The sequence below is a fragment of the Sardina pilchardus genome, chromosome 1 (genome assembly GCF_963854185.1).
Source record: "Sardina pilchardus chromosome 1, fSarPil1.1, whole genome shotgun sequence".
Lineage (NCBI taxonomy): Eukaryota > Metazoa > Chordata > Actinopteri > Clupeiformes > Clupeidae > Sardina > Sardina pilchardus.
In genome coordinates, this window is record NC_084994.1 from 46,869,969 (window position 1) to 46,894,591 (window position 24,623).

The window sequence follows — 24,623 nt, forward strand, 5'->3', positions numbered from 1 at the left end:
TCGAGTGCGCGCCAAAGCGCTCACTGTCCTGTTGTGGAGAACTGCGCGTGCTCAACACAATCCCTCTCGCGCTCCCTCGGCATTCTACATACAGACAAGTGAAGAACACAACAGAGCAAGAGCGCGGGAGCAAATACGGAGAGAGAGAGACTTTACCTTGAGACTTCCGTGTGAGGGTAAGCACTGTCATTTTTTATTTACGAATTGTCCCAAAGACATGTTGCGCTTTACTGAGTGACCACCGAAATGTCCTCATGGACTTTGTTGGTCGCTGACATTTACTTCACTTACTTTCAGTGTATCACTTGTTGTTATTCCTGCTTTTCAAGGTGATTTGTGAATGTGTGTATTTTTAGTTAAATATTGTATGTGGATACACAACTACATTATAATACATTTTCTTGCGTTTACTTGGTTAAATAGCGTCTTCTCTACTCAGTCGTTTATAGTCATGTATGATGATGACAATGGGATTCTCATAACAGTGCTCGATGTAACAGCAGACCTCGGTGACAAACTGACTGAATTCTGACGGACAGAGAGGACCCTGGCCGTTGGGATTCCTGGTTACACCGACCCAACTATGAGTGTCCTCATAACCTGGTCACCACAACAGGGCAACCTTCAAACTGTCATTCATTTGCACCCAACTTGGCAAAGGCTATTGTATAAAGACATCCCATTTAAGAGCTAAATCCATCTGTGCAAGCATAATAATGTTTACGTTTTTTCCTGCATTCAAACATGAAACAATAGCGTACAGTATAGGCAGATTTGAACTGTCATTGAGGTTAGTTGATTATATAGGCACCCCAGGGTCTACATTAGCCGCGCAGAGACAGCTCGCCAGAGAAGAGTGGCTATCGATTTGATGTGTTGGCGACATTCATACTTGTGTGCTGTTTCATTTATCTGCATGGTCGTGATTAAACGCTAAACGATCCGAAACGGTCAGCGTTCACCGCTGAACTGTAATTGGAAAAGATGATCAGGACCTTGGACAGCAGCCGACGTGTACTTTACAGCAACTGAAAATCAGTAGATACGAGCTCAACGGTTTAAATTAAGTTATCGGTGTATCTCTTGTGTCAAGTTTATATTTGCTGTTGCTGTTTTCTGTCCACTTTTCAGGATTTACAAATCTGTTCAAATAGAGGAGAAACATGTTGAATGTTATTTTTCTTTTTTTTTTACTTTTGTAATTTAGACGTTGGTGTATAATGGCAGGACAGCAGAGGAGGAGGCAATCGTGGAATGTGAATTTGACTTGCAGCTGTCTAAGACTTAATTAGGATGTACTCTAGTGTGAAAACACACACATCAGAGCGGCATGGCACGGTGCATACTCTCTTTAAGCAAGTTTAATAATAGCGTTATTTCCTCCATTCATTACACACAAAAGGACAAAATTCCTCTGATGAGACTTTCCCAGAGTTTCTCAATGCACGTGGAATTTTTATTGATTCGGATAAAAACAGATGCATGATGATGGTCAATATAATCACAATTGCACAGCAAAATTAAAACAAGTTTTATGTGCATGTTCCTTATCTTCCTTGGGCTGAATGCCATTTAACATAACAAAATAGGCTTAACCTAATCACTGTTATAATTTGCTGTACATAACAGTGGCATATTTATGGCAAGCTAAATGATCTCTCTGACTGAAGCTCTCTCCTTTGAACCGTGTCCTACCTGTGCTAAGAGAACTGAAGCGTTGGTGGAATCAGCATGGAATCAGAGTCAGATCATCTAAGGTGCTCCAATTGGGCATCCATTTTGTTTTGGGTTAAGAAGGGCGGGTAGGCTAGTGACCAAGCAATCGTATAAGGGAAGCAATACCTGCTGCTGACCGGTGCTGAAGTCAAGGAACCAAGGTCACTGTAGACCATCCTCCCCCAACATGCTATGAATATATCCCATGGATCTGAGATCAATACAGACCATCAGTACTTGCTCTTGTCTTATATTCAGCTGCCTTTGTATGTGCATAGACCCTTAAAATGATTTTTTTTTACAATTTCCTAATTTCCGAAACACCGTATGAAAACACACCGCGATTATTCGTGATTGGGAATGTCATGCACTGGATGGGTACTTCTGCTCTTGTGCACGCACACTGGTGTTAACTGTAGTCTATCCACGTGATGTAAAGGCTTGTTAGAATGCCCCCCGTTGGGCAGGGCTTTGTTTACTGGTGGTGCTATTTATGTCCTCACGGTGAACAAAGGGCCTTAGATGATGCTGGGCTTGCTTGAGGTGTCAGTGGTGAACATAATGGATGTTTGAAGATATGCATGTACTGTACCTAATCGCATCAAGATTATATTGTGTACCTGTGTGTGCTAGTGTAGTTCTGAGGTTCGTTAAGGTCAGTAGGCCCATCAAACAGGTAGATAATGGGGGACACAGCGGTCAAGATGAGTGTGCCAGTTTCCCATATCTGGCCACATAAATATAATCTGCCATAGTGCGGAGATGAGAGATCAACACTGAGATCTTTGTCATTTGAAACATGCTCACGTACACACGCGCACGCACACACACACACACACACACACACACACACACACACACACACACACACACACACACACACCACTGTGGGACAGCAGGGATGTGTGAGAATTTGTCAGACCCAACAGGGAAACTGTGCAGCAATAAATAAGCAATAAAAAAAAGTGAGGACATGAGGAAGAGAGTGGGTGTGAGAGAGAGAGAGAGCGAGAGAGAGAGAAAGAGAGAGACGGAGAGAGACTACTGTTGGAAAGCAATGAACCTGAGCGGCTGGTCATTCTTCAGCAGGGCAGTGTGTCTTTGTGTGTGTGTTCTTGCTAGTGCGTCTGTGTGCTTGAGTGTGTTGTGTGTGTGTGTCTTGTCTGTGTGCTTGAGTGTGGTGTGTGTGTGCTAGTGTGCCTGCGTGTGTTCTGTGTGTGTGATTGCCTCTGTGCTTGAGCATATGTGGACTGGTCTGTGTATTTCAGTGTGTGTCATCTGCAAGCTTGTGTGTGTGTGTGTGTGTGTGTGTGTGTGTGTGTGTGTGTGTACTGTGTGTGTGTACTGTGTGTGTGTGTGTGTGTGGACACCAGTGAGCCGCCAGGCTGTCAGCGGCTCCTTCACACCTACCCCGGGCTTCTCCCTAATGGGCTGTCCGCTAACCCCGCTCCACCACCAGGGCCCCTGCCAGCCTGCCTCAGTCTCACACAAGCCTCCCCGCTCAGCCGCCATCAACCCGCCATCACTGCCGGAGCGCCGGAACTTTCCACTGATTAGTCGCTCTGCTGGGTTTGGAGCGAGTGGGTGGTTTTAGTTAGCGCCGCTCCACCTTTTGTCCTGGAACAGCTGGTCGGTGCAGTGATGGGTACACGATGGGTGGCTGACACGACACGATGCAGATTGTGAAACGTTAGTCATCGCGGAGAGGGGTTGGTCTACGGTCTGTTCCTCGACTCCCATTTTGTTTTTCTTTTTCATGTCGTTTCCCTCTTGGAAACCCCATGAGGTGAGTCATGCAGGAAATGGCTGAATTAATACATTTGAAATGCATTATGGGAGGAAGCATTGGTCATGCATTATTGGAGGAGGCGTTTGTCATGCAACACCCATGCTTGGCCAGTCTAGGATATCAAACACGTATAGACACACTTAGTATCCTAAACACGTTTCTCCTCACAAAAAAGTATTCAGTCTTCCCAAAGTTCAGTCTTTCCAAATGTGTGTACTAGAAAGGTCTCTAGTGCATGCAGATGAGTAGACACACTTCCTGTAGGCCGCCTGAGTGTGTAGAGTGCTATATGGTGCTCCGTGCTGGAGGACGCTTGACTCTTCAGAGCAGCTGTGCTATGAATTGAGCACGGTGTAGATGGAGTCGTGCCAATCCAGCCTCCCCTCCGTCACTCAGTCAGTTAGTGTGAGCACGGCCCTGAGGACTTGCTCATACCAAGGATGTGTGTCAGGGAGAGTTCAGGAAGTCCCTGCTGTACATTACTGACACACCAAATGGTGCACTCACACTAGACTCACACTCACATTTGCTCCGGACACAAGTTCGTTTGCACTGATGGTTTGCTGATTTTTTTGACACAGTCTACCGGCCCCGTGTGTGGACCAGAGTTGGCCAGAACACAGTGGTATGAGGGACGGTTTGTTAGAATGCTGGCGCAATTTGAACGCTATCTATTTGAAATGAACTACCATTTTTTGCGACGTTGCCCAGCGATATTGGTAAAAAAAAGAAGCTAGTGTTTATGACATAAACAAAAATGTAATGTGAACAGATGTCACAGGCGAGGGTCGCTGTTGCCACCTCTCTACCACAATCTACCCCAGGGAGACCACTGTACCCTTCAAGCACGCACAGACACCAGAGCTAGTAAAAGTCTGTATTTTATTTAAGTAACAATTAAAACTGTAGTGTTTTTCCGTAATAAAGGATGTAATAGTCCAGTTTAATTTGTCCTTCAGTATCCCGTCTCGGTCAGTCAGCTGAGGGTCCCGGGTTGTGTGTGTTGTGTAGTCTACCACACCCGCTCGGTAGTCTCTGGATCCCCCAACCGACTGGTCATCCGAGGCTGCAGCAGGCCAGGTCCTAGTCCAGTCCCTCACACGTGGACGGCAATGGCTGCCTAAACAGACAGGTGGACAGGGTTAAGCGGAGGGCCCAACAACCCAGATGTTGGGGTAACAGGTCAACACACGTGGAATACAGCACAGCACAATACAGCACAGCACAACACAGCACAGCACAGCACAGCACAGCACGTCACATCAAGGGACAATTCATGTCCATACTTCACAGTGGGGTCACACGGTCTTTCACACACACATCACTATAGGCCGTCACCAAAAGGGCTGGGCTGTTGAGGTTCACGCTGTCCTGTCCCTGAGTGGGATAGACTGGAGGAAAGGCCAAGCTGCTGAAGGGTGACAAGGACAGTCGAAGGAGCGGAGTAATAACAGGTCCAAAAGTCTATGGCGTGCGCTATATAGTAGCTACACAGTCGGAGGCATTAGAACAGATGGCAAAAACAGTTCTTAATAAGGCAGCACTCAGGTTCACAGTAAATGGCGTGCTTAATATAGTAGCAACACAGTCATGGGGATATATCAGGCGAGAAAGCAAGACAGTTCTTAATGAGGCACACAGTTTCAGTCAACGGCGTGCTCAATATAGTAGCTACACAGTCTTGGGGATATATCAGGCACGGAAGCAGAAAACAGTTCTTAGTGAGGCACGCAGTTTCACAGTCAATGGCGTGCTCAATATAGTAGCTACACAGTCTTGGGGATATATCAGGCCCGGAAGCAGAAAACAGTTCTTAGTGAGGCACGCAGTTTCACAGTCAATGGCGTGCTCAATATAGTAGCTACACAGTCTCGGGGATATTATGCTGGGCAGACGCAACGCATCTGCACAGTTCGTTACGAAGCACACAAGTACAATCAATGGCGTGCGCACTATAGTAGCTGCACAATCACGGGGATAAACAGGCTTCAGGGCAGCGTCTTCAAAGGCAACCACAGCAATTCCACCAGCAGCCTACGTTATGTCTGAGACAATGGTGGTAGTCACAGGCTCAATATGATAGCTTCAGACACGACGATTCAACGTTAAGCAGTAGGCTACAGCAACAAAGTACTTAACTTCGCGAGGGGTGAACGATTTCACCCCTCAGTCATCCAACAGCGCGGTGTGTGGGAGCGGGGTTAACCCGACAGCTTCCAGAACCCCAGGCTCAGCGTCAGTCCCGAGATCCGTGTTGTTCCCCTGGTCGGCAAAGCCTTCACTCCACTCCAGCTTAATCCACACTCGTTGAACGACGTGCTACCGCTTCCCCACCAAGACGCATGCATTGCCTAAGACCCGGGTGTTTAAAAGCCCAAACTTTTCCCCCGTGCACCAATCACCATCCCACCATTAACACCATCCACCTGTGTGTAATTGTACTGATTGTCATCCCCACTATTACCACTGCACACCTGTGTGTAGCTATGTAAACAAACGATGGAGGCCGCCATCTTGGTGTCGCCCCAATTAAGCCCCGTGAGGATCCCATCTTTTTAGTCTTTATTGCCCTCCCCCACTTTTCCCGTCTGCTCACCCCGTGACACCCTCCCCCACTAAAGGGTACTCGTCCCGAGAACCGCATGCTAAGGCCCCCAATCCCCATACCTGTGTGGAGGCCTCCCCTGTGTACTTCTCTGAGAGTGTCTAGGCTCAGGTTCGGGTGCTGGATCAGGTCCTGGGTCGGGCCCTGGGTCGGGTCCTGGGACTCCACCCTCAGCTGGCGGCCCTGGCATTGCCGGAGTCCATGTCCATCCCATCAGTGGCTGGGGTGGTTGGGGTGTAGGTGTTGGCTGGTCTGTAGCTCCCTCTAGTGTTGTCGGGTAGTGAGGGCATGGTCGCAACAGGTTGCGGTGCAGGACCCGTTCCGGGCCTGGTTTGCCCTCGGGCCTCACCGTGTAGACCGGCAGGTCCGGTTGGCTCTGCCCCTGAACGACATAGGGATGGGCCTCCCACCGGTCACTTAGCTTCCCTTTGCCCCTCCTCCGGTTGTCGTAGACCAACACACGTTCACCGGCTAGCAGCGGAGCTTCTTGTGCCGTCCTGTCATAAAGGCGCTTGTTCTTGGTAGCAGCCGTACCTAAGTGCTCAGAGGCTTTGTGATATGCATACCTGAGCCTATCATAATGTTGACCCACCCATGCAGTCACATCTTTCACCCCCTCCGATTGCTTAGTTCCCCACAGCAGATCTACTGGTAAGCGCACATGCCTACCAAACATCAAAAAACTAGGGGCATAGCCGGTGACATTGTGAACCGAGTTGTTATAGGCATGAAGCAGGTATGGGAGATGGTCAACCCACCTGTTCTGTTGATCTACCTCTAACGTTCCCAATAGATTCAATAGGGTTTGATTGAAGCGCTCGCAACTGCCATTCCCTTGGGGGTGGTAGGGTGTGGTGTGACTCTTACGGCAGCCGTAGATCTGGCACAACTCCCGAATCACAGCGGACTCAAAGTTGGCACCCTGGTCAGAGTGGAAGACCTCTGGGCACCCAAAAGGCTGTAGCACGGTTTTCCACAGGGCTTGGGCGGTGGTCACAGCAGTCTGGTCCAGTGTTGGAACCGCCCAAGCAAACTTAGTGAACAGGTCTGTTATTACAAGGATGTTCTGATAACGATCTGTGGGTCGACTCAAAGTGAGGAAGTCCATAGCTACCATATGAAGTGGGGCTTGGGGCACAATGGGGACCAGTGGGGCTCGACTATCTGGTCTAGTCTTACGGAGCACACAGCGTGGGCAAGCTTGGAGGAAGCCATCAACGCAGGTCTCCATTTGTGGCCAATAAAACCGCCTCCTCAACAAGGACAGGGTCCGGTCTCGACCCTGGTGCCCTGTCTGGTTATGATAAGTCTCCAGTAAGGCTTTAACCTGGTCCTGGGGAACAATGACTTGGTGGTTAGGTTCATTAGTCAGGGGGTCTTGTGCAACTCTGCATAGCACCCCATCCTCTAAGCTCAGTCGTCGCCACTGGCCCAGATATTTCTGGACAAGTGGGGTCTGTGTACGCCTTTCTGCAGCTGGGGGTAGTATGCCCTGTTCTAGATAGGCGCGGGTCGTGGCCAGGTCCGCATCCCCTTCTTGTACCTGGCGCCAATGGATGGGGTCCCATCCCCAGCAGGTTGGAAGGCCTTCCCCGGTCCCTGGTGCCTCGACAACACCCACCAGCAGTTCGTCATTCCCTACAGGTGGGCTAGAAATTGGAGCAGCGTCGCCAGCATCAGGGAGCCTAGAGAGAACATCAGCATTGGTGTGTTCCTTTCCCGGCCTATACTGAATCTCATAATCAAAGTTAGCTAGTTGCGCCACCCATCTTTGCTCAACCGCTCCAAGCTTAGCTGTTTTTAAGTGGACCAATGGGTTATTGTCAGTAATCACCTTCACCTTTGTGCCCCATAGATAGTCTTTAAATTTCTCGCTGACCGCCCATTTCATGGCTAACAACTCGAGTTTAAATGAGCTATAATTAACATCGTTTCGTTCGGCTGGGTGGAGACTCCTACTGGCGTAAGCGATAACTCGCTCCACACCACCTTGCCGCTGAGCCAGGACTGCTCCTAAGCCCCTATTACTAGCGTCTGTGTACACAACAAAAGGCTGGGTGAAATCGGCATAAGCAAGGATAGGTGCTTGGAGTAGTTCCTGTTTCAGCTTCTGGAATGCCGACGCACATTCTGTAGTCCACTCAATAGGGGGGGAACCCCGTCGCTGTTGTCGCCCAGTTCCCATTAGTAGAGCATTGAGCGGTTTAGCTATCTTTGAAAAGTCTTTTATAAAGCGCCGGTAATAACCAACAAAACCTAAGAAGGATCTCACTTGCCTTACAGTCCCCGGTGGTTGCCAGTCCTGAACAGCTGCCACCTTGTCCGGATCAGGAGAGACCCCCTTTCCACCAATGCGATGGCCCAGGAACTTGACTTCACGTTGGAATAGCTGACACTTTTCAGGGCGCAACTTGAGGCCATATTTCTGTAGGGACTGGAACACTCCATCCAAGTGGTTTAGGTGGGCTGTAAAGTCAACAGAATAAACAATTACATCGTCCAAATAAACTAATGACGAGTCGGACAGTTGCCCCCCTAAGCACCTCTGCATTAACCTCTGGAATGTCGCAGGGGCATTACAGAGTCCAAAGGGCATCCTGTCCCACTCGTAGAGCCCAAATGGAGTGGTGAAGGCGGTCTTCTCCCGGTCTTTCGCCTCAACGCGGACTTGCCAGTACCCGCTTGCCAAGTCTAGGGTGGAGTACCACGCAGCTTGGCTCAAACTGGTTAAAGAGTCTTCTATTCTGGGCAGAGGGTAGGCATCTTTCCTAGTAACGCTGTTCAATTTGCGATAATCTACGCAAAATCTCCAAGTCCCATTCTTTTTCTGGACTAATACCACTGGGGCAGCCCAAGGGCTGCTGCTTTCCCGAACCACCCCACTCTCCAACATACCTTGTAATAAGGTCCTGATCTCTTTGTAGAGGGTGGGGGGTACGGGCCTGTACCTCTCTCGGATAGGTGGGGCCTCACCTGTGGGTATATGATGGGTCACCAGGTCAGTGCACCCATAGTCTTCTTCATGAGATGAAAACACGTGTTGCCACTTTGCCAGGAACTGGCTGAGCTGTTGTTGTTGGTCAGTGCTGAGGCCATCACCCTGTAGGGACTCACATGAAAGATGTTCAGGAAGCCCCTCCCCCATGTCCTTCAAGTCTGTCCCCAATTGTACCACGCTCACCTCTATCACCCCAGGACTCACCTCAGACAAGTGAATATCTGGGCCATCCACCACCTGAGTAGCGTCCACCCCAGTCACCTTAGCCAGCTTGTGATGTCGATGGAGGAGCACAGGGTGTGGCAGGAGGTTGCGCACCCGCACTGGCACCCGTCCTCTGTGCACCCTCGTCAGAGCTCTGGCCACCTCCACACCCTGGCGCTCTTCGTGCGCTTCTACCAGCACACATGTGTTCTGGCAGCGGGTTCGACTTGGCAGCTTGGCCCAAACTAGGGCCTCACTATTAGCAGGAACGCTAATTGCATACCGGCAGGAAACTCGAGCAGTATCCGTTGTCTCTTGCTGGGCAGTCGCGGCTTGGATTCGATGGCAATCGGTGAAGACCTGTTCCCACTCCTTTGCATCTGCAGTCCTGCGACTCCCAGCCGATGGAGGGCTCTTTAACTGGAACAACTCCTCCCAGCATGAGGCAATTACGTTCATGCCTAAGAGCGCCCTGTGGGAGCCTAGGCAGTCATCACGGACGACCACGACCCCTCGAGAAGGTACTTGAATACCATGTACCTGAAAATCCAACAGCAAATAACCAATATATGGGATGTCAAGTCCATTGGCACCACGCAGTTTTAGCCATGGGCCATAGGGGCCCTGGGGTTCTTGTTCATAGAAAAGTTCCTTACATAAGCTCTCTGCAAACATTGTTACTTGGGAACCTGTGTCTACAAGACATTGTACCTCTTTGTGGTTTACCTTGACACTGACAACTGGACACTGGCCTACTAAAACATCTTTAAGGGGCCGCGGGGGGTCGTTTGTAGAGGTCCCGGCCACTTGACCCTCAGTGGCCGGTGAAGCTAAAAACCCTCTTGGGATGGGCGTCGAGCAGGACAATAACGGCTGATATGGCCCCCCTTGCCGCACTTGATACAAATGGGGCGGCCTTGGTCATCCCATTGAAATCTGGGCCGAACAGGCTGACTGGATGGCCCACGTCCCTCCCATGAACCAGTGGAGTGGGCTCGTGCACGAGGGAGTTGGGGGACCGTAGACTGTCCAGCACGCAATTCCTCTAAGATCACCTTGGACAGCTGGGTCATCTGTTCTTTAACGTCCTTCATAATTTCTGCTCGAAGCTCCTGCTTCCAGTCGACGGTTGGGGTTGTTGCAGCAGCAGCTTCAGAGTTTCGGACCACCATGCAGGAGGGCAGGTCATCTTCCTGGGCCCGATCCTCTTCTAAGGCCAGAGCCTCCTTCCGCGCAGCCTCAAACGTCAACGCTGGATCACGGCGAAGTTGTGCTTTGAGAGTCTGACGGATGGGCCCCTCTCGTAAGCCCATTAAAAACTGGTCCCTCAATAGGGCGTCTCCATCCCCCAAATCTGCACCACCTCTTCTTTTAAGCCTGGAAAAGAGTTCACGTAACTGCAGAGAGAAAACACGAATAGTCTGTTTGGGGCCCTGACGGCAGTTGAAAAACAATGCTCTTACAGCCGCTACAGGAGTGGTGTCTCCATACAATCCTTTCAAAAGATCAAAAATTTTGTTTGAGGTGTTACGGTTTGTTTCTTCTACAGCTAGTATCTCCCTTTTTGCTTCCCCTTCCAAAGAGCCTAGAATAAACTGAGCTTGTTGAGTCTCTGTCAGTCTCTGGATGTCAATCAGGTATTTTATTTGTGCTATCCATTCTTGCAACCTCATCTCTGATGTGGACCCCCCAAAGCGTTGTGCCCATGGTGCCCCCATGAAAAGTGGTGTCAGTACTTGGGGCCTGTCAGCTGGTTCTCCGTCCACTTGCATGTTGAAGAGCACAGTGTCTCAACCCAAGGTAGAATCCTGCACGGCTACGCCAAATGTCACAGGCGAGGGGCGCTGTTGCCACCTCTCTACCACAATCTACCCCAGGGAGACCACTGTACCCTTCAAGCACGCACAGACACCAGAGCTAGTAAAAGTCTGTATTTTATTTAAGTAACAATTAAAACTGTAGTGTTTTTCCGTAATAAAGGATGTAATAGTCCAGTTTAATTTGTCCTTCAGTATCCCGTCTCGGTCAGTCAGCTGAGGGTCCCGGGTTGTGTGTGTTGTGTAGTCTACCACACCCGCTCGGTAGTCTCTGGATCCCCCAACCGACTGGTCATCCGAGGCTGCAGCAGGCCAGGTCCTAGTCCAGTCCCTCACACGTGGACGGCAATGGCTGCCTAAACAGACAGGTGGACAGGGTTAAGCGGAGGGCCCAACAACCCAGATGTTGGGGTAACAGGTCAACACACGTGGAATACAGCACAGCACAATACAGCACAGCACAACACAGCACAGCACAGCACAGCACAGCACGTCACATCAAGGGACAATTCATGTCCATACTTCACAGTGGGGTCACACGGTCTTTCACACACACATCACTATAGGCCGTCACCAAAAGGGCTGGGCTGTTGAGGTTCACGCTGTCCTGTCCCTGAGTGGGATAGACTGGAGGAAAGGCCAAGCTGCTGAAGGGTGACAAGGACAGTCGAAGGAGCGGAGTAATAACAGGTCCAAAAGTCTATGGCGTGCGCTATATAGTAGCTACACAGTCGGAGGCATTAGAACAGATGGCAAAAACAGTTCTTAATAAGGCAGCACTCAGGTTCACAGTAAATGGCGTGCTTAATATAGTAGCAACACAGTCATGGGGATATATCAGGCGAGAAAGCAAGACAGTTCTTAATGAGGCACACAGTTTCAGTCAACGGCGTGCTCAATATAGTAGCTACACAGTCTTGGGGATATATCAGGCACGGAAGCAGAAAACAGTTCTTAGTGAGGCACGCAGTTTCACAGTCAATGGCGTGCTCAATATAGTAGCTACACAGTCTTGGGGATATATCAGGCCCGGAAGCAGAAAACAGTTCTTAGTGAGGCACGCAGTTTCACAGTCAATGGCGTGCTCAATATAGTAGCTACACAGTCTCGGGGATATTATGCTGGGCAGACGCAACGCATCTGCACAGTTCGTTACGAAGCACACAAGTACAATCAATGGCGTGCGCACTATAGTAGCTGCACAATCACGGGGATAAACAGGCTTCAGGGCAGCGTCTTCAAAGGCAACCACAGCAATTCCACCAGCAGCCTACGTTATGTCTGAGACAATGGTGGTAGTCACAGGCTCAATATGATAGCTTCAGACACGACGATTCAACGTTAAGCAGTAGGCTACAGCAACAAAGTACTTAACTTCGCGAGGGGTGAACGATTTCACCCCTCAGTCATCCAACAGCGCGGTGTGTGGGAGCGGGGTTAACCCGACAGCTTCCAGAACCCCAGGCTCAGCGTCAGTCCCGAGATCCGTGTTGTTCCCCTGGTCGGCAAAGCCTTCACTCCACTCCAGCTTAATCCACACTCGTTGAACGACGTGCTACCGCTTCCCCACCAAGACGCATGCATTGCCTAAGACCCGGGTGTTTAAAAGCCCAAACTTTTCCCCCGTGCACCAATCACCATCCCTACCATTAACACCATCCACCTGTGTGTAATTGTACTGATTGTCATCCCCACTATTACCACTGCACACCTGTGTGTAAACAAACGATGGAGGCCGCCATCTTGGTGTCGCCCCAATTAAGCCCCGTGAGGATCCCATCTTTTTAGTCTTTATTGCCCTCCCCCACTTTTCCCGTCTGCTCACCCCGTGACACAGAGACCAGCAGGGTCAGAGCCAGGGGGGAGTAATCACACTCGGGTACGGTCCAGTTATACAGACCCAGTGAGAAGGCAACCTAACACAACCAGGCAGCTAGCTCAGTCTCACACAGCTGTGTATGAATAGTAAGGAAAGCGTATACAGTGCCTATAGAAAGTCATCATACCCTTTTGAAATAGTTACTTTTTTTGTCTTACAGCCTGAAATCAAAACCCATTTTAAAAAAAATCTTTTCCAGTTTTATTAACAAATGTAGCTGTACAACATCAAAATAATGAAAAAAAAGTAAACAGTTCTGAAAATTAATAAAAAATGAAAAACTAGAATAACAGGGTTGGAAAAGTCATCATACCCCTGACTTAATACTTTGTAAAGCTTCCTTTTGCTTTCATTACAGCCATCAATCTGTTTGGATATGTCTCTATTATAGCTTTGCACACCTAGATAGGGGAATATTTGCCCAATTTTCCGTACAGAAATGTTAACATTTAGTCAAATTCTATAGGGAATGGCGATGGACTGCTCTCTTCAAGTCAATCCACATATTTTCTATAGGATTTAAGTCAGGGCTCTGACTTTGCCACTCAAGGATATTCACCATCCTATCCTTAAGCCACTGCTTTGTTCTTTTGGCAGTATGTTTAGGATTATTGTCGTGTTGGAAGGCGAATGACCTCCACATCCTCAACTGTCTAGGAGAGGGACGCAGGTTTTCCTTAAGAATGTGGGTGTACTTGGCAGCATCCATTTTCCCTTCTATCCTGACCAATTGCCCAGTTCCCGCTGAAAAGAAACATCCCCACAACATAATGTTGCCCCCACCATGCTTCACACTAGGTATGGTGTGTTTTGGGTGGTGTACTGTGTTGGTTTTCGCCAAACATTGCGCTTGGAGTTCAGTGCAAAAACACATCTGGAATATTCTGCTACCATGTGGAAAAAGCTTATATGGTCAGATGAGACTAAGATCGAACTTTTTGGAGACTAAGATTGAAGTTTTTGGACTGAGCTCCAGGCGCTAACCAAACACAGTATACACACCCAAACACACCCAAAACACACCATACCTACTTTGAAGCATGGTGGGGGCAACATTATGTTTTGGGGGTGTTTCTCTTCAGCGGGGACTGGGCAATTGGTCAGGATAGAAGGGAAAACGGATGCTGCCATTTTAAAATGGGTTTTGATTTCAGGCTGTAAGACAAAAAAAGTAACTATTTCAAAAGGGTATGATAACTTTCTATAGGCACTGTATGTTAGGGGGGGGTGCATATCAAGAGAAAGTCTTTCAGCCTCTCAGTTATGCTGATGACCGTCAGGGATCAGGGGTCACTGCAGGCCCCCGTCTGCCAACACCGCCGGTGGTCCCATGTCCACTGTGGTGCGCCCAACCAAATGGAATAAATGTATTTTAAAAGCGTGTCTCACAGATACTAATGGGAGTCTGTAGACTCGGGCCAGCCTCCCTGTTCAACTTCCCCTCATTTTCCGCTGCATCTGATAGAGGTGCAGGGAATTATTAAACGCCAAGAAGCGTAATAACCTTTTTTTTCTCCGTCCTCTCAGGTCGTATTTTCCCCAAGACGTCAGGCTCCGTTTCGCGGGAATATCGTCACGACTTTTTAATTACATTTAGAAATCTCGCTCGAACAGATAAGAGGAAGACCCCCTTTTGCCTCTGTTCTCGTTCCCGTCGGTATCTCCGAGGGAGAGTCGAGAGTCACTCCTCCTCTATCTGCTATACTAACCGATATGAGTCACGCTGAAAGTTCAACTTTTCCAAATGCCACTTATGTAGGACACTCGGTGACAAGTCGGTGTTTGCCGTTTACTTATAGGCCAAATCCTGGCAGTTTGTTTTTCGTCTGATGTGGGGAGCTGTGCAGTGCATGACCCCGTGGTGTTTGTTGTTTAGGGGTTTGTCGGTGAGCGGTAATTGAAAAGAAAATGGCTGACACGTCTGATTAGCTGCCTAACAGAGCTGCTGAGTGACACGATACAGATGGTGCGGATAAACAGCTGAGGAGGGATGAGGGTGTGCTGCCAAGAGGAGAGAGGGAGAGAGAGAGAGGGACAGGAAGAGAGAGGGAGAGGGAGAGAGAGAGAGAGATGTCTGGCGATGTCTGGCGGAGGTCTGGGGATCAGCCTCTGGCCCCACTCTGGTGACACAGAGATCAGCTCTAGCATCCTCTGGGCTGCGGATCCAACCCACCGTATGAAAGACTCAAGGGGGTTGGAGGCAAACATGTTGCTGTGTGTTGGCATGGGGTTTGCATTTTACCGGACAAATCCCTCCACCGATGGAGGTCCCCTGTGGTTGTTGCACGGCATTGCACGGCATTGAATCGCCGTATTCATGGGCCACTTGGGAGCAGGAGGAAAGGTTGTGAAACATGAGGCATGGCTTGAGAGCAGGACTGTGAAATGGGCACAGCGGCGTAGCAACTCTCCCAGTGACACAGTGAACGGATGGCAGGGTTTACTTTGGGCACAGAGCACGAGAGAAAGAGAGAGAGAGAGAGAGAGTGAGAGAGAGAGAGGTAGAAGAGGAAGAATGAGAGAAAGAGAGAGAGAGCCCACAGTGGGAGAGCGCTGGTGCGTTTTGTAGGTCAGGCAGACTCCTCCTGACAGTTACGGGTTAGCCTAGCCCTCTAGTGCTGTGCTACTGCTGAGTGGAGCGGTGAGGAGAGGAGGGAGAGAGGAGGAGGAGAGGTGGAGGAGAGGAAGGGAGGAGAGAGAAGGACAGGAGGAGGAGGAGGGAGGCTGCATCTTTAGGGGCCTGTGGGGGTCTGCCGCTCTCCCGCGCGGCTGAGCAAACACACACTTCAAAACCGGATCTCGCCGGCCGCGACGCGCACGAGAAGGTACCTGGGAGCAGCCGCTCATCTGATCGGATCCGAGTGAATCGTGCTGACAAGCTCACTGGATGACCACATGCTCACCCACACACACACAGACAGACAGACAGATAGACAGACAGATAGATAAACAGGGTAGGATTGCGGTCAGTTGGTCATATACAGAAATACTGAGATCTACATTATACAGCATGTGTACACACGCACACACACACACACACACACACACACACGCTCACACACATGCACATTGCACACACGCTCACACACACATTTACGCACTTAGGCATTTACATGCACACAGACACAATTGTCACTTTACGTGGAGCATCTGAGGACGATATTTCCCCCCGCGTTTGTCTTGGCTTCCTTGTTCCCCTGCAGCCATGGCTGTTTCGCTGATGGCCAGATCGTGTTGCAGGCATCTTGGACACGAGCCCTGCATAGGATATGTGCGGTAAAAGCCTGCGCTGCGCTCTCCCCCCAGCAGCAACATGAAGCATTCATGGTGTATCCGCGTATGATGCAACGGGTTAAAAGCTGCGAGCAACTCCGCAGCATGACATTTCTTATGCACGGAGACACACACGCGTACGTAGGCTTGTTCAGTATTCACAACCTCTTCCAGTGAAATACAGGCAGTGACACATTTAATTTCCTCTTAAACTGTCATCCCATTAAGCTATGAGGCTGCACTTTAGTAGGTTTTTGCTTCCTCCAGGGCACCCTTAGCTCTCTGGATGACAAAGTCAAAAAGCCTTGATTTTTTTCTGTTTGTGTGTGTATGTGTATGTGTATATTTGTGTGTGTGCCTATGTCTGTGTATATGAGTGTGTGCGCATGTCGACACATGTAGGTGTTGTAGTGTGTCAACGTCAAGCCACACTCGGTGCATTTTTTTCCATCATTGACTTTAGTGTGGGGAAGGGGTGTTTTGTAGGAGCTGTGAACTCTTTTTAATTGAAGCTGATGAGGCTGGATGCGGTGGTATTGAGCGGTGCAGGCCACTGACCTACATTCCGCACACCCACCCAGCCCCCCCACTCTCCAGCACTCTGGTCGGGCTGTAGTCTGACGCCACCGCCCGCCGCCATCGCCGCTGTTTGTCTCAGGCCTGAGGTGGACAGTGACGGTGGCTCTAGTAAACAGGCGCCCCCCCCTGCTCTCCTCACCGAGCTGGCTGATAACTTCAATGTTAACATCTACTGTCGGTTGGAGCACAAGCTAACATTAACGTTGCACAATGTAGATTGTGCAAAGTTCAAAGAGTTAGCAACTGTCGCGAATGCTCTGCTACTTAATCCGTCATGCATATACGTGTCGTTTATTTGAAAAAGAGAAAACATACTGGTCGTTATTGACACTGTCACATGGCTTTGATGGCAAATCTTCGACATTTGAAACATCAAGATTTATCAGATTTTAAGAGGATGCAAGTAGTGAGCCACAGATTGAGACCCAGTTCCGTGAGGACACACTTTAGTGTGTGAGCCACTCTGACTTTGAGATGTCACTAAGCCTTAGCGGGCCTGGAACCTGTGGGGGTTGTGTGCAGTCTCAGGGTAGGTTTTATAGCGACTGTGGTTGGAGCTTGGTGACTCGCTGTTTGAAATCCTCTTCATTTACTTATCAAGTTTTCTTTAGGATTTTACTTGGCTTTTCTTCACTGTTGCTTCTTTCTTAAAGCACTATGTCTGAAAGTGGGGATATTTTTTCCCATTGGCTATGAGTTTGAGTATTTGGCACTGATGTTTGTTCAGTGTTGCATTGGCATCCTCTGTAGAGGACAGACACTCGCTGGATTCCAGTCACGGCCTGGTAGGCTCATGCGGATTCTGGGATGGCGTTCCATTCACGCGGCGCGGGAGTGCGGAAATGTGTCAGATTTCCCCCGTCGTGGTGTCCGTTGTTCTCCGAGGCGGATTATAAACGCTCCACAATATGTCCCCTATTCAGGGCATGCGGCGCGCATTCATCCCGTTCCATGACTCCGACACAACAGTGGAGGAACTGCCATTCACCACGCGCTGAATGGGCCCTTTTGTGTCGGCTGAAAACGAGCCGGTGGCGAGATCTGGGCGATAAAAGATCCGTGTTAACTGAGGAATCAGACATCATCAATCAAACCTTCCCCTTTTCCCCCCTTTCCTCTTTTTCTGTAATCCTGAATGGTCGTGTCGGGCATCGCTCCTGTCTCGAGCGCAGACCCGCTTCTGTCGCTAATAGCAGCTGAAGGGCAAGTGGGGAGGTCAGGCGGAGGTCAAGAGCCTGTGGGATTGCGGAGGACGGGGCATCTGGCGGAGGCTTTGTGTCCAGATGCCCCCCTCTCTCCAGCCACGACCCACGAGCTGGCTCCAGAGGAGACTTAGGAGACGTGCAGATGAGTGGAAATGTCACAAGAGCAGATGTGTGAGGATGTGCGGGGACGGAATGTGTGTTTGGGGGGGGTGGGGGGTGGGGGTGTTCACTTTCTTCACATTTTCTCTGAATGTCATTCATTATTTCATGAGTTTGATATCTCTCTCTGTGCCTTATAGTGGTTTGTGAAAATCAGTTGTGATTAACACTTCCTTCCATATAGTCACATATGTGCAGTGCCTGGTATCTGCGTTGTAAAGAGCTAAAAAAACAATAATGCCTAAGGAAGGACGATCATATAGGCCTTTCATTTGTATAGGAGAGACATTTTCCCAGATTTATGAACTGTTGAGAGATGAATATCATTGCGGTATTTGTTGGCCACTGTGAAATGCACTGTGTTGTTTTGTTGTTTTTCTCCCTGGTCTCCACTTCAAAGTCATTTGTTAATCCTGCCACTTGGCTGAACCTAAAATATGAATATTGTTGTTCTAAACACAGTGGGACAGCGGTTCCCGTTACACTGCGGTTGCTCCTGAAAAATCTGCCCTTTCTTCTGCTTTATGGGGGGGCTGTGGACCTCACACAATCAAGGCGTTGTGTTTGGAAACCGTGGCGACAGCTGGCTCCGGGCCACCGCAACCGTCCCGAGGTGAACCTCTGCAGTCTGGTCCCCACGGAGTACGAGTGGAGTGAGTCAGACAGGGTGTGTGTGTGTGTTTGTGTGTGTGTGTGTGTGTGTGTGTGTGTGTGTGTGTGTGTGTGTGTGTGTGTGTGTGTGTGTGTGTGTGTGTATATAGGTGTGTGACTGTGTGTGTGTGTGTGTGTGTGTGTGTGTGTGTATGACTGTGTGTGCGCTCACAGCCAGGTAGTTTAGATGCCATCTCCCTTGCCTAAAATGGTGGCTGTGAGAGACCCTGGCCAGGGGCCCACTTGGGTCTGGGTGTGTTGTGTGTGTTGTTGTTGGAAATGAGCTGCGGAGCCTGCGGGGAGGACAAACATGGCGGCGTTGAGAGCCTTGGGGACGGGCGATGCAGAGGTCCATTAAAGACGACTCCGCCCGCTCATCCGCTCGCTCCTCTTCTCCTCCGCCGCTCTCGTTTCTCCCGCCCGGGAGACGGAGACACACCAAGAGATGGTGGCTTTTTTCACCCTCTGTTTGTGTTCTGACTGAGGTGGTGGAAGGACACACACACATCACACTTCTGTCTGGGAACTACTCTTTTTAATCAATGTTAACTTTTTAATTAGCATTTATCATTTTCAGAAATAAGAAACCCATTGAACCTGAGCCAAGAGCTATTTCATTTCCCTTATCTTTACCTCGACTTGTTTTTGTTACAAAACGTGATCAAAGGATTTTTATAGAAACAGAATATTTATTTCTCTCTGAAACCCACTCAATATCGTCGAGTATCGTCCACATCTACCACTTGACTCTATAACTGCTTTGTAACTTAAAAGAAATGCGAAAGAAAACACAAGATTTGAGGACACTGCCGTGTTCAACGTTTTTTTAGCATACTGTGTTACATATGCAGACCTTCTGCTAATGGATATCGTCCTGTTACGCGCGAGGATGACTATGAGGAAAGACAACAGCCGCGTAATTGGGTGGTGATTAAAGAGGAGTGTGGCGAGCCACCCCGCGTGGCCGGGGTCTGTTTGTGTGCTGCGTTAGTGCTATCTGCATGCACGCCGCGCTCGCCTGCCGTCATTAGTGCCCATTAGCAACATTAACACAATTATGAGCTATTATGTCCAGCGCAGGACACGCCAGATGAACATTTATAGCATTTCCGCAAAAACAACACCCCCCCCCCCCAAAAAAAAAAAAACTAAACAAAATGGGAAACTTATCTGTGTAAATGATGAGGATCGTGACTTCATGTGAAATGTTTTGAGGAGGCAGTTAAAAGCAGCCACAGCCAAAAGAGACCAGGAATGGTGCTCGGTCACTGATTCACGGGTGTCTAGAGGCACCGGGGGAAAGCGGATCATCTTTTCTCTCGCTTGACCACCCTCACGTCGAATCAACACTGCCCCCACAACTTTCCCCAGAATCTCACACCTGTTACAGACCAGCGCCTGTAGTGTTGGTTAGAACTGATCTAATGTGTCAGGTGTGTACGTGCCTGTGTGTGTGTGTGTGTGTGTGTGTGTGTGTGTGTGTGTGTGTGTGTGTGTGTGTGTGTGTCTGTCATTGCCACCTCTGTACTCATCAGTCCTATTCAGTCGTAGGCTCTTGTTGAGCCTTCCTCAAAAGCCTCGCATGAGCAGTGCCTCAGAGGGGGTGTGGAGCCATCAGGCCCAGGGTGGAGGAGAAGGAGGAAGAGGAGATGGAGGAGGAGGAGGAAATGGAGGAGGAGGAGGAAGAGGAGGAGGAAATGGAGGAGATGGAGGCGGAGGAGGAGTAGGAGGAAGAGGAGGAAGAGGAGGAGGACATGGAGGAGGAAGCTAACTCAGTGCAGCGTGTGTAGTGCTGGGCCACACTGCTCCCTCTGGCTCCAGACGGCATGGTGTGGACTGTGGACAGTGACAAGGGCAGCCACCGGCTGTGGCACTCGCTGTCTTATTCTCACTCACACTCATCCTTCTTACTCTCCCTGCTCCCTTTCTCTCTCTCTCTCTCTCTCTCTCTCTTTCACTGCTCCCTCTTTCTCTATCTCCCTCTCCCGCTCTCTCTCTTTCTCTCCCTCTCTCTTTCTCTCACTCCCTGAGTTTCCTTCCAGATTCGTCCTCTTATCCTCCTCCGCCCTGGCTGCCAAGCATTATTCAGTGTGTGGTGCGCGCACACACACACACACACACACACACACACACACACACATTACACACACACATTACACACCACATGCACACACATACCCAGAAGCACAAACAAAAACACATTAGTATAACTTGTTCAGAGAAGAAGAAGAGGAACACCCCACTAATAGTCAATTATGCGTGCAGATATCTCCACTGAATCTGTCTTCTCTCTCACACACACACACACACACACACACACACATACACACCCACACACACACACACACACTCACACACTCTCACACACACACACACACACACACACACACACACACACACACACACACACACACACACACACACACACACACACACACACACACACACACACACAGCTCCTTAATCAGAGCCGTTATCTCTCTCTGATTGTGCAGGAGGCCATTACTGAGGCCCAGGTGTGAGTGAGCCGTAGACAGATGGAGAATGAGACTCTGTTCCGCTCTCCTCCTCCTCCTCGCGGCGCGAGCGGCCCGTCTAACACTTTCCAGCTGTTTCTTTCACACGCACTTCCCCGCACGTAAGCAAGAAATCTCCCCGTGAAAAGATCTCATGCTCCAATTTCTCCCTTTTATCTCTTTCTCTCGCTCATTACCATATCTGTCTTTTCCCCTTCTTCTTCCTGCCCTGGCTTTATCCCTTCTCCCCCTCTCTCGTACTCTCCTCCCTCTCTTTTTCTCACCTCCTTCTCTCTCTCTCCTCCCCTCTCTTCCTCTCTTTTTCTCACCTCCTTCTCTCTCTCTCTCCCCCCTCTCTTTCTGCCCCCACCTCTCTGCTCTTCTTTAACTCTGTCTATGACAGCTGCCCTGTGCGTGTGTGCGTGCGTGTGTGCGTGCGTGCGTGCGTGCGTGCGTGCGTGCGTGCGTGTGGTGGAAATGACTGAATAAATGAACAGGGCTGTGCGCTGCTGCTGCTGCTGCTGGTGATGGCCGTGGCACGTACAGTAGGAGGTGCCAATTAGAGGCCGAAAGGTGCCGTCTACTGGCACTGAGCGCAGCGCAAAAACTCCACCCTGGGAGATCAGCACATTAGCACCTGAAAAGAGGAAGACAGCAAGAAAGAGAGAGAAAGAGGGAGAGAGAGAGAGATAGACAGAGAGAGAGAGAGAGATAGAGAGAGAGGGTACTGTTGCCACTGTTGACACAAACAAAAATGGTGCGTACTACTTATGTAGTGGGAAACTGGAGGAAATTGGAGCTCCATCTATCCGAGGAGGTAATTGTTTGTGGATGCACTGGTCACACAGGTGTCTCCGGCGTCTGTGGGTGTAAGTGATTTCAGAGTGCTGAATGTCACCGGGTAAATATCAATGAATGTCAAAGCCACCAGCCGAAGCCCTGGAACCCGTTATGTAAACACAGCACACACAGACCGAGAGAGAGGAGAGCAGCGCGGGCTCCACAGCGTGGGCACCGTGGGCACCGTGTCAGCTCCAGAGTTTCCCCATCAAAGAGGGAACTGTGGAGCAAACATCTCAGCTGACTTGTTTTAGGACAGGCCGGGGTATGAGATGTAAACATTTGCAAACATTTTGCAAAAATGCAGTTCCGTTTTTTGGTGACAGTGTTTTTATAGTATAGTATAGTTATCGCTAGTTGTAATAGGTGATGTTTTCAAGCAATAGAGCTCCATGGATGTTGCTGTATTATTTGTTATTGTGAAATACTGAAGGAAGAAGCTACTTGTTTTGCCGAGCAGCATCTGACTCAGAACTGTGTTTTAGATGTCAGACTAGACTCCTATGCTTGCATGGAGCAGAACAGCCATGTAGGAGCTTAGCTATGCAGCATGGCGCTCGTATAGGCAGTCTTGGTCACAGTCATGGAGCAGACACAGGCTTTGGCTGGCCGTTGACTCTCCATGCAGCCATGGAGCTTTGCATGCATCATCAGCCCTCTCACCCCTCTCACCCCTCTCACCCACACACCCACACCCACACCCACACACACAGAGAGAGTTTCACCACGTATAAAGACACTGAAACATCTGCACGCATGGATGGTCACACACATGAATGCACACATACACTAGGAGAAGAATTATAGGATTATGTCTCACACACACTGCCAAGACGACAAAACACATGGAAACACAGTTATGTTTGTGAGATGTGACACTTTCACATGCCCATCATGTCTCTAACCCCCAAAATAACAGAAACTGACACCCACAACCAGGGTCATATTTCTACATGCATGCAGTACACCTCTGATACATCCTAGCCTCTCAGATCATAGTAATACTATGGCCCTGTCCATACATAGCTGTTTATTATAAGATAAGTCAATCCACACAGATAAGAGAGCAAAAACAGCCGTTGAAGGCTGTCAAGAACATGTCAGTCAAATAGATGGAGATATTGACCAATCGGAGACCAGACATTTTGAAGGAAATGGAAAACTCTGTTTACCCCTGTATACACGCAAACACGTGAGTTTTTGAAACTCTGGATGGAGTTTCAGAAATAATCATTTTCAGTGACCTAAAACAACATTTTCGCGTTTGGTGAAAGAAAATAAAAGTGTGTGTGAAATGTTATGTCATAATATTCACACACATCATGTCCTCTAAAGGCTAAATATTCGAGATGCATTCACTCCATGCTTTACTGTGTTACTAAATGTGTGTGTGTGTGTGTGTGTGTGTATGTGTGTGTGTGTGTGTGTGTGTGTGTGTGTGTGTGTGTGTGTGTGTGTGTGTGTGTGTGTGTGTGTGTGTGTGTGTGTGTGTGTGTGTGTGTTTGTGTTTGTGTGTTTTTGTGTTTTTGTGTTTGTGTGTTTTTGTGCCTGTCCGTGAATTGCCTGTGGCAATATGAAGACAGTGAAGCGCAAAGCTGCAAAGCTCCTGAGATGAGTCTCATGTAGGCAAATAGAGCGATGTTGTTTTCATGTTTACACACGGACAGTTCATTCACATCACCATGCAAACAGCATACAGGAGAAGACTTGGAGCAAGAATACCACAAGTGGCTGAACAAATGACCTCCGAATAAATACGCCTGAAGGGTTAGGGCTTGGACTGTGGTCTGGGCAGGGGAGTGGACTGTGTATGTTGTTTAGGGATGTTTGGTTCCCAGTTTAATCACATCACATTGATAAAGAGCATTATTTAGTCAAAGCATCAGGTACAGTACTCCTCTCAGCAGAGTCGAGCTCAGACTATGAATGCGGTTGGCATCCAATAATATTGTGTAAGATATGTAGTCATGTACCCACTTTCAGCTAATAACAAGACTTATTGCACGACATGCTGCACCATTTCCCCCTCATTTTAGGGAAGTATATTTCTTTTCCCCTTGAAAAGAGTTTTTTTGTGTGTCTCTTTGGCGCAAATGTGCAGTCCTGAAAATGCGGCCGATAAAGTGCAAGCCTTCGGCGAACTCTTGGATGCAGACCATTATTCTCTTTACTCTGCACAGCTGCTCCAGGGAGGGCATTTGTCTGATGCCGTGTTTTGTCTAAAAAGCCTCTTAGGTGTAGGTTAACCCCGTTAGCATTATTGCAGTAGGGGAAAGAGCAGAAAGGAAACATGGTCTGATTGCAGAACTTTTCCCCAAAATGGCTTCCGAGCCACTTTTTCTATAAAGCCATATAGAAATATGTTCTTGCCACATGAAAATAAATGGGGTAC

General features: G+C 49.1%; 2 protein-coding genes and 1 long non-coding RNA gene across 3 annotated transcripts in view; 1 reads left to right on the top strand and 2 right to left on the bottom strand.

Annotated features, from left to right (window-relative positions):
• Positions 1–100: 100 nt before the first annotated feature.
• The window catches only part of cacng5a (calcium channel, voltage-dependent, gamma subunit 5a), a 37,381-nt gene continuing 12,858 nt past the window's right edge, over positions 101–24,623 (top strand). The window contains exon 1 of the mRNA XM_062535847.1: positions 101–176. The gene's annotated coding sequence lies outside the window, so the exon portion shown is untranslated. The remainder of the gene's footprint in view (positions 177–24,623) is intronic.
• On the bottom strand, positions 4,371–5,903 carry LOC134093415 (uncharacterized). Its single transcript, XR_009940357.1, has 2 exons — positions 4,792–5,903; positions 4,371–4,625 (listed from the first exon to the last, which is right to left on the bottom strand). It is a non-coding gene; the product is annotated as an uncharacterized LOC134093415 (long non-coding RNA).
• Positions 6,281–16,921, bottom strand: LOC134079465 (uncharacterized). Its single transcript, XM_062535547.1, has 6 exons — positions 16,844–16,921; positions 12,955–13,045; positions 10,368–10,564; positions 8,691–9,852; positions 6,978–7,220; positions 6,281–6,492 (listed from the first exon to the last, which is right to left on the bottom strand). Exons 1-6 carry the CDS (start codon positions 16,919–16,921, stop codon positions 6,281–6,283), a joined length of 1,983 nt encoding a protein of 660 aa, XP_062391531.1.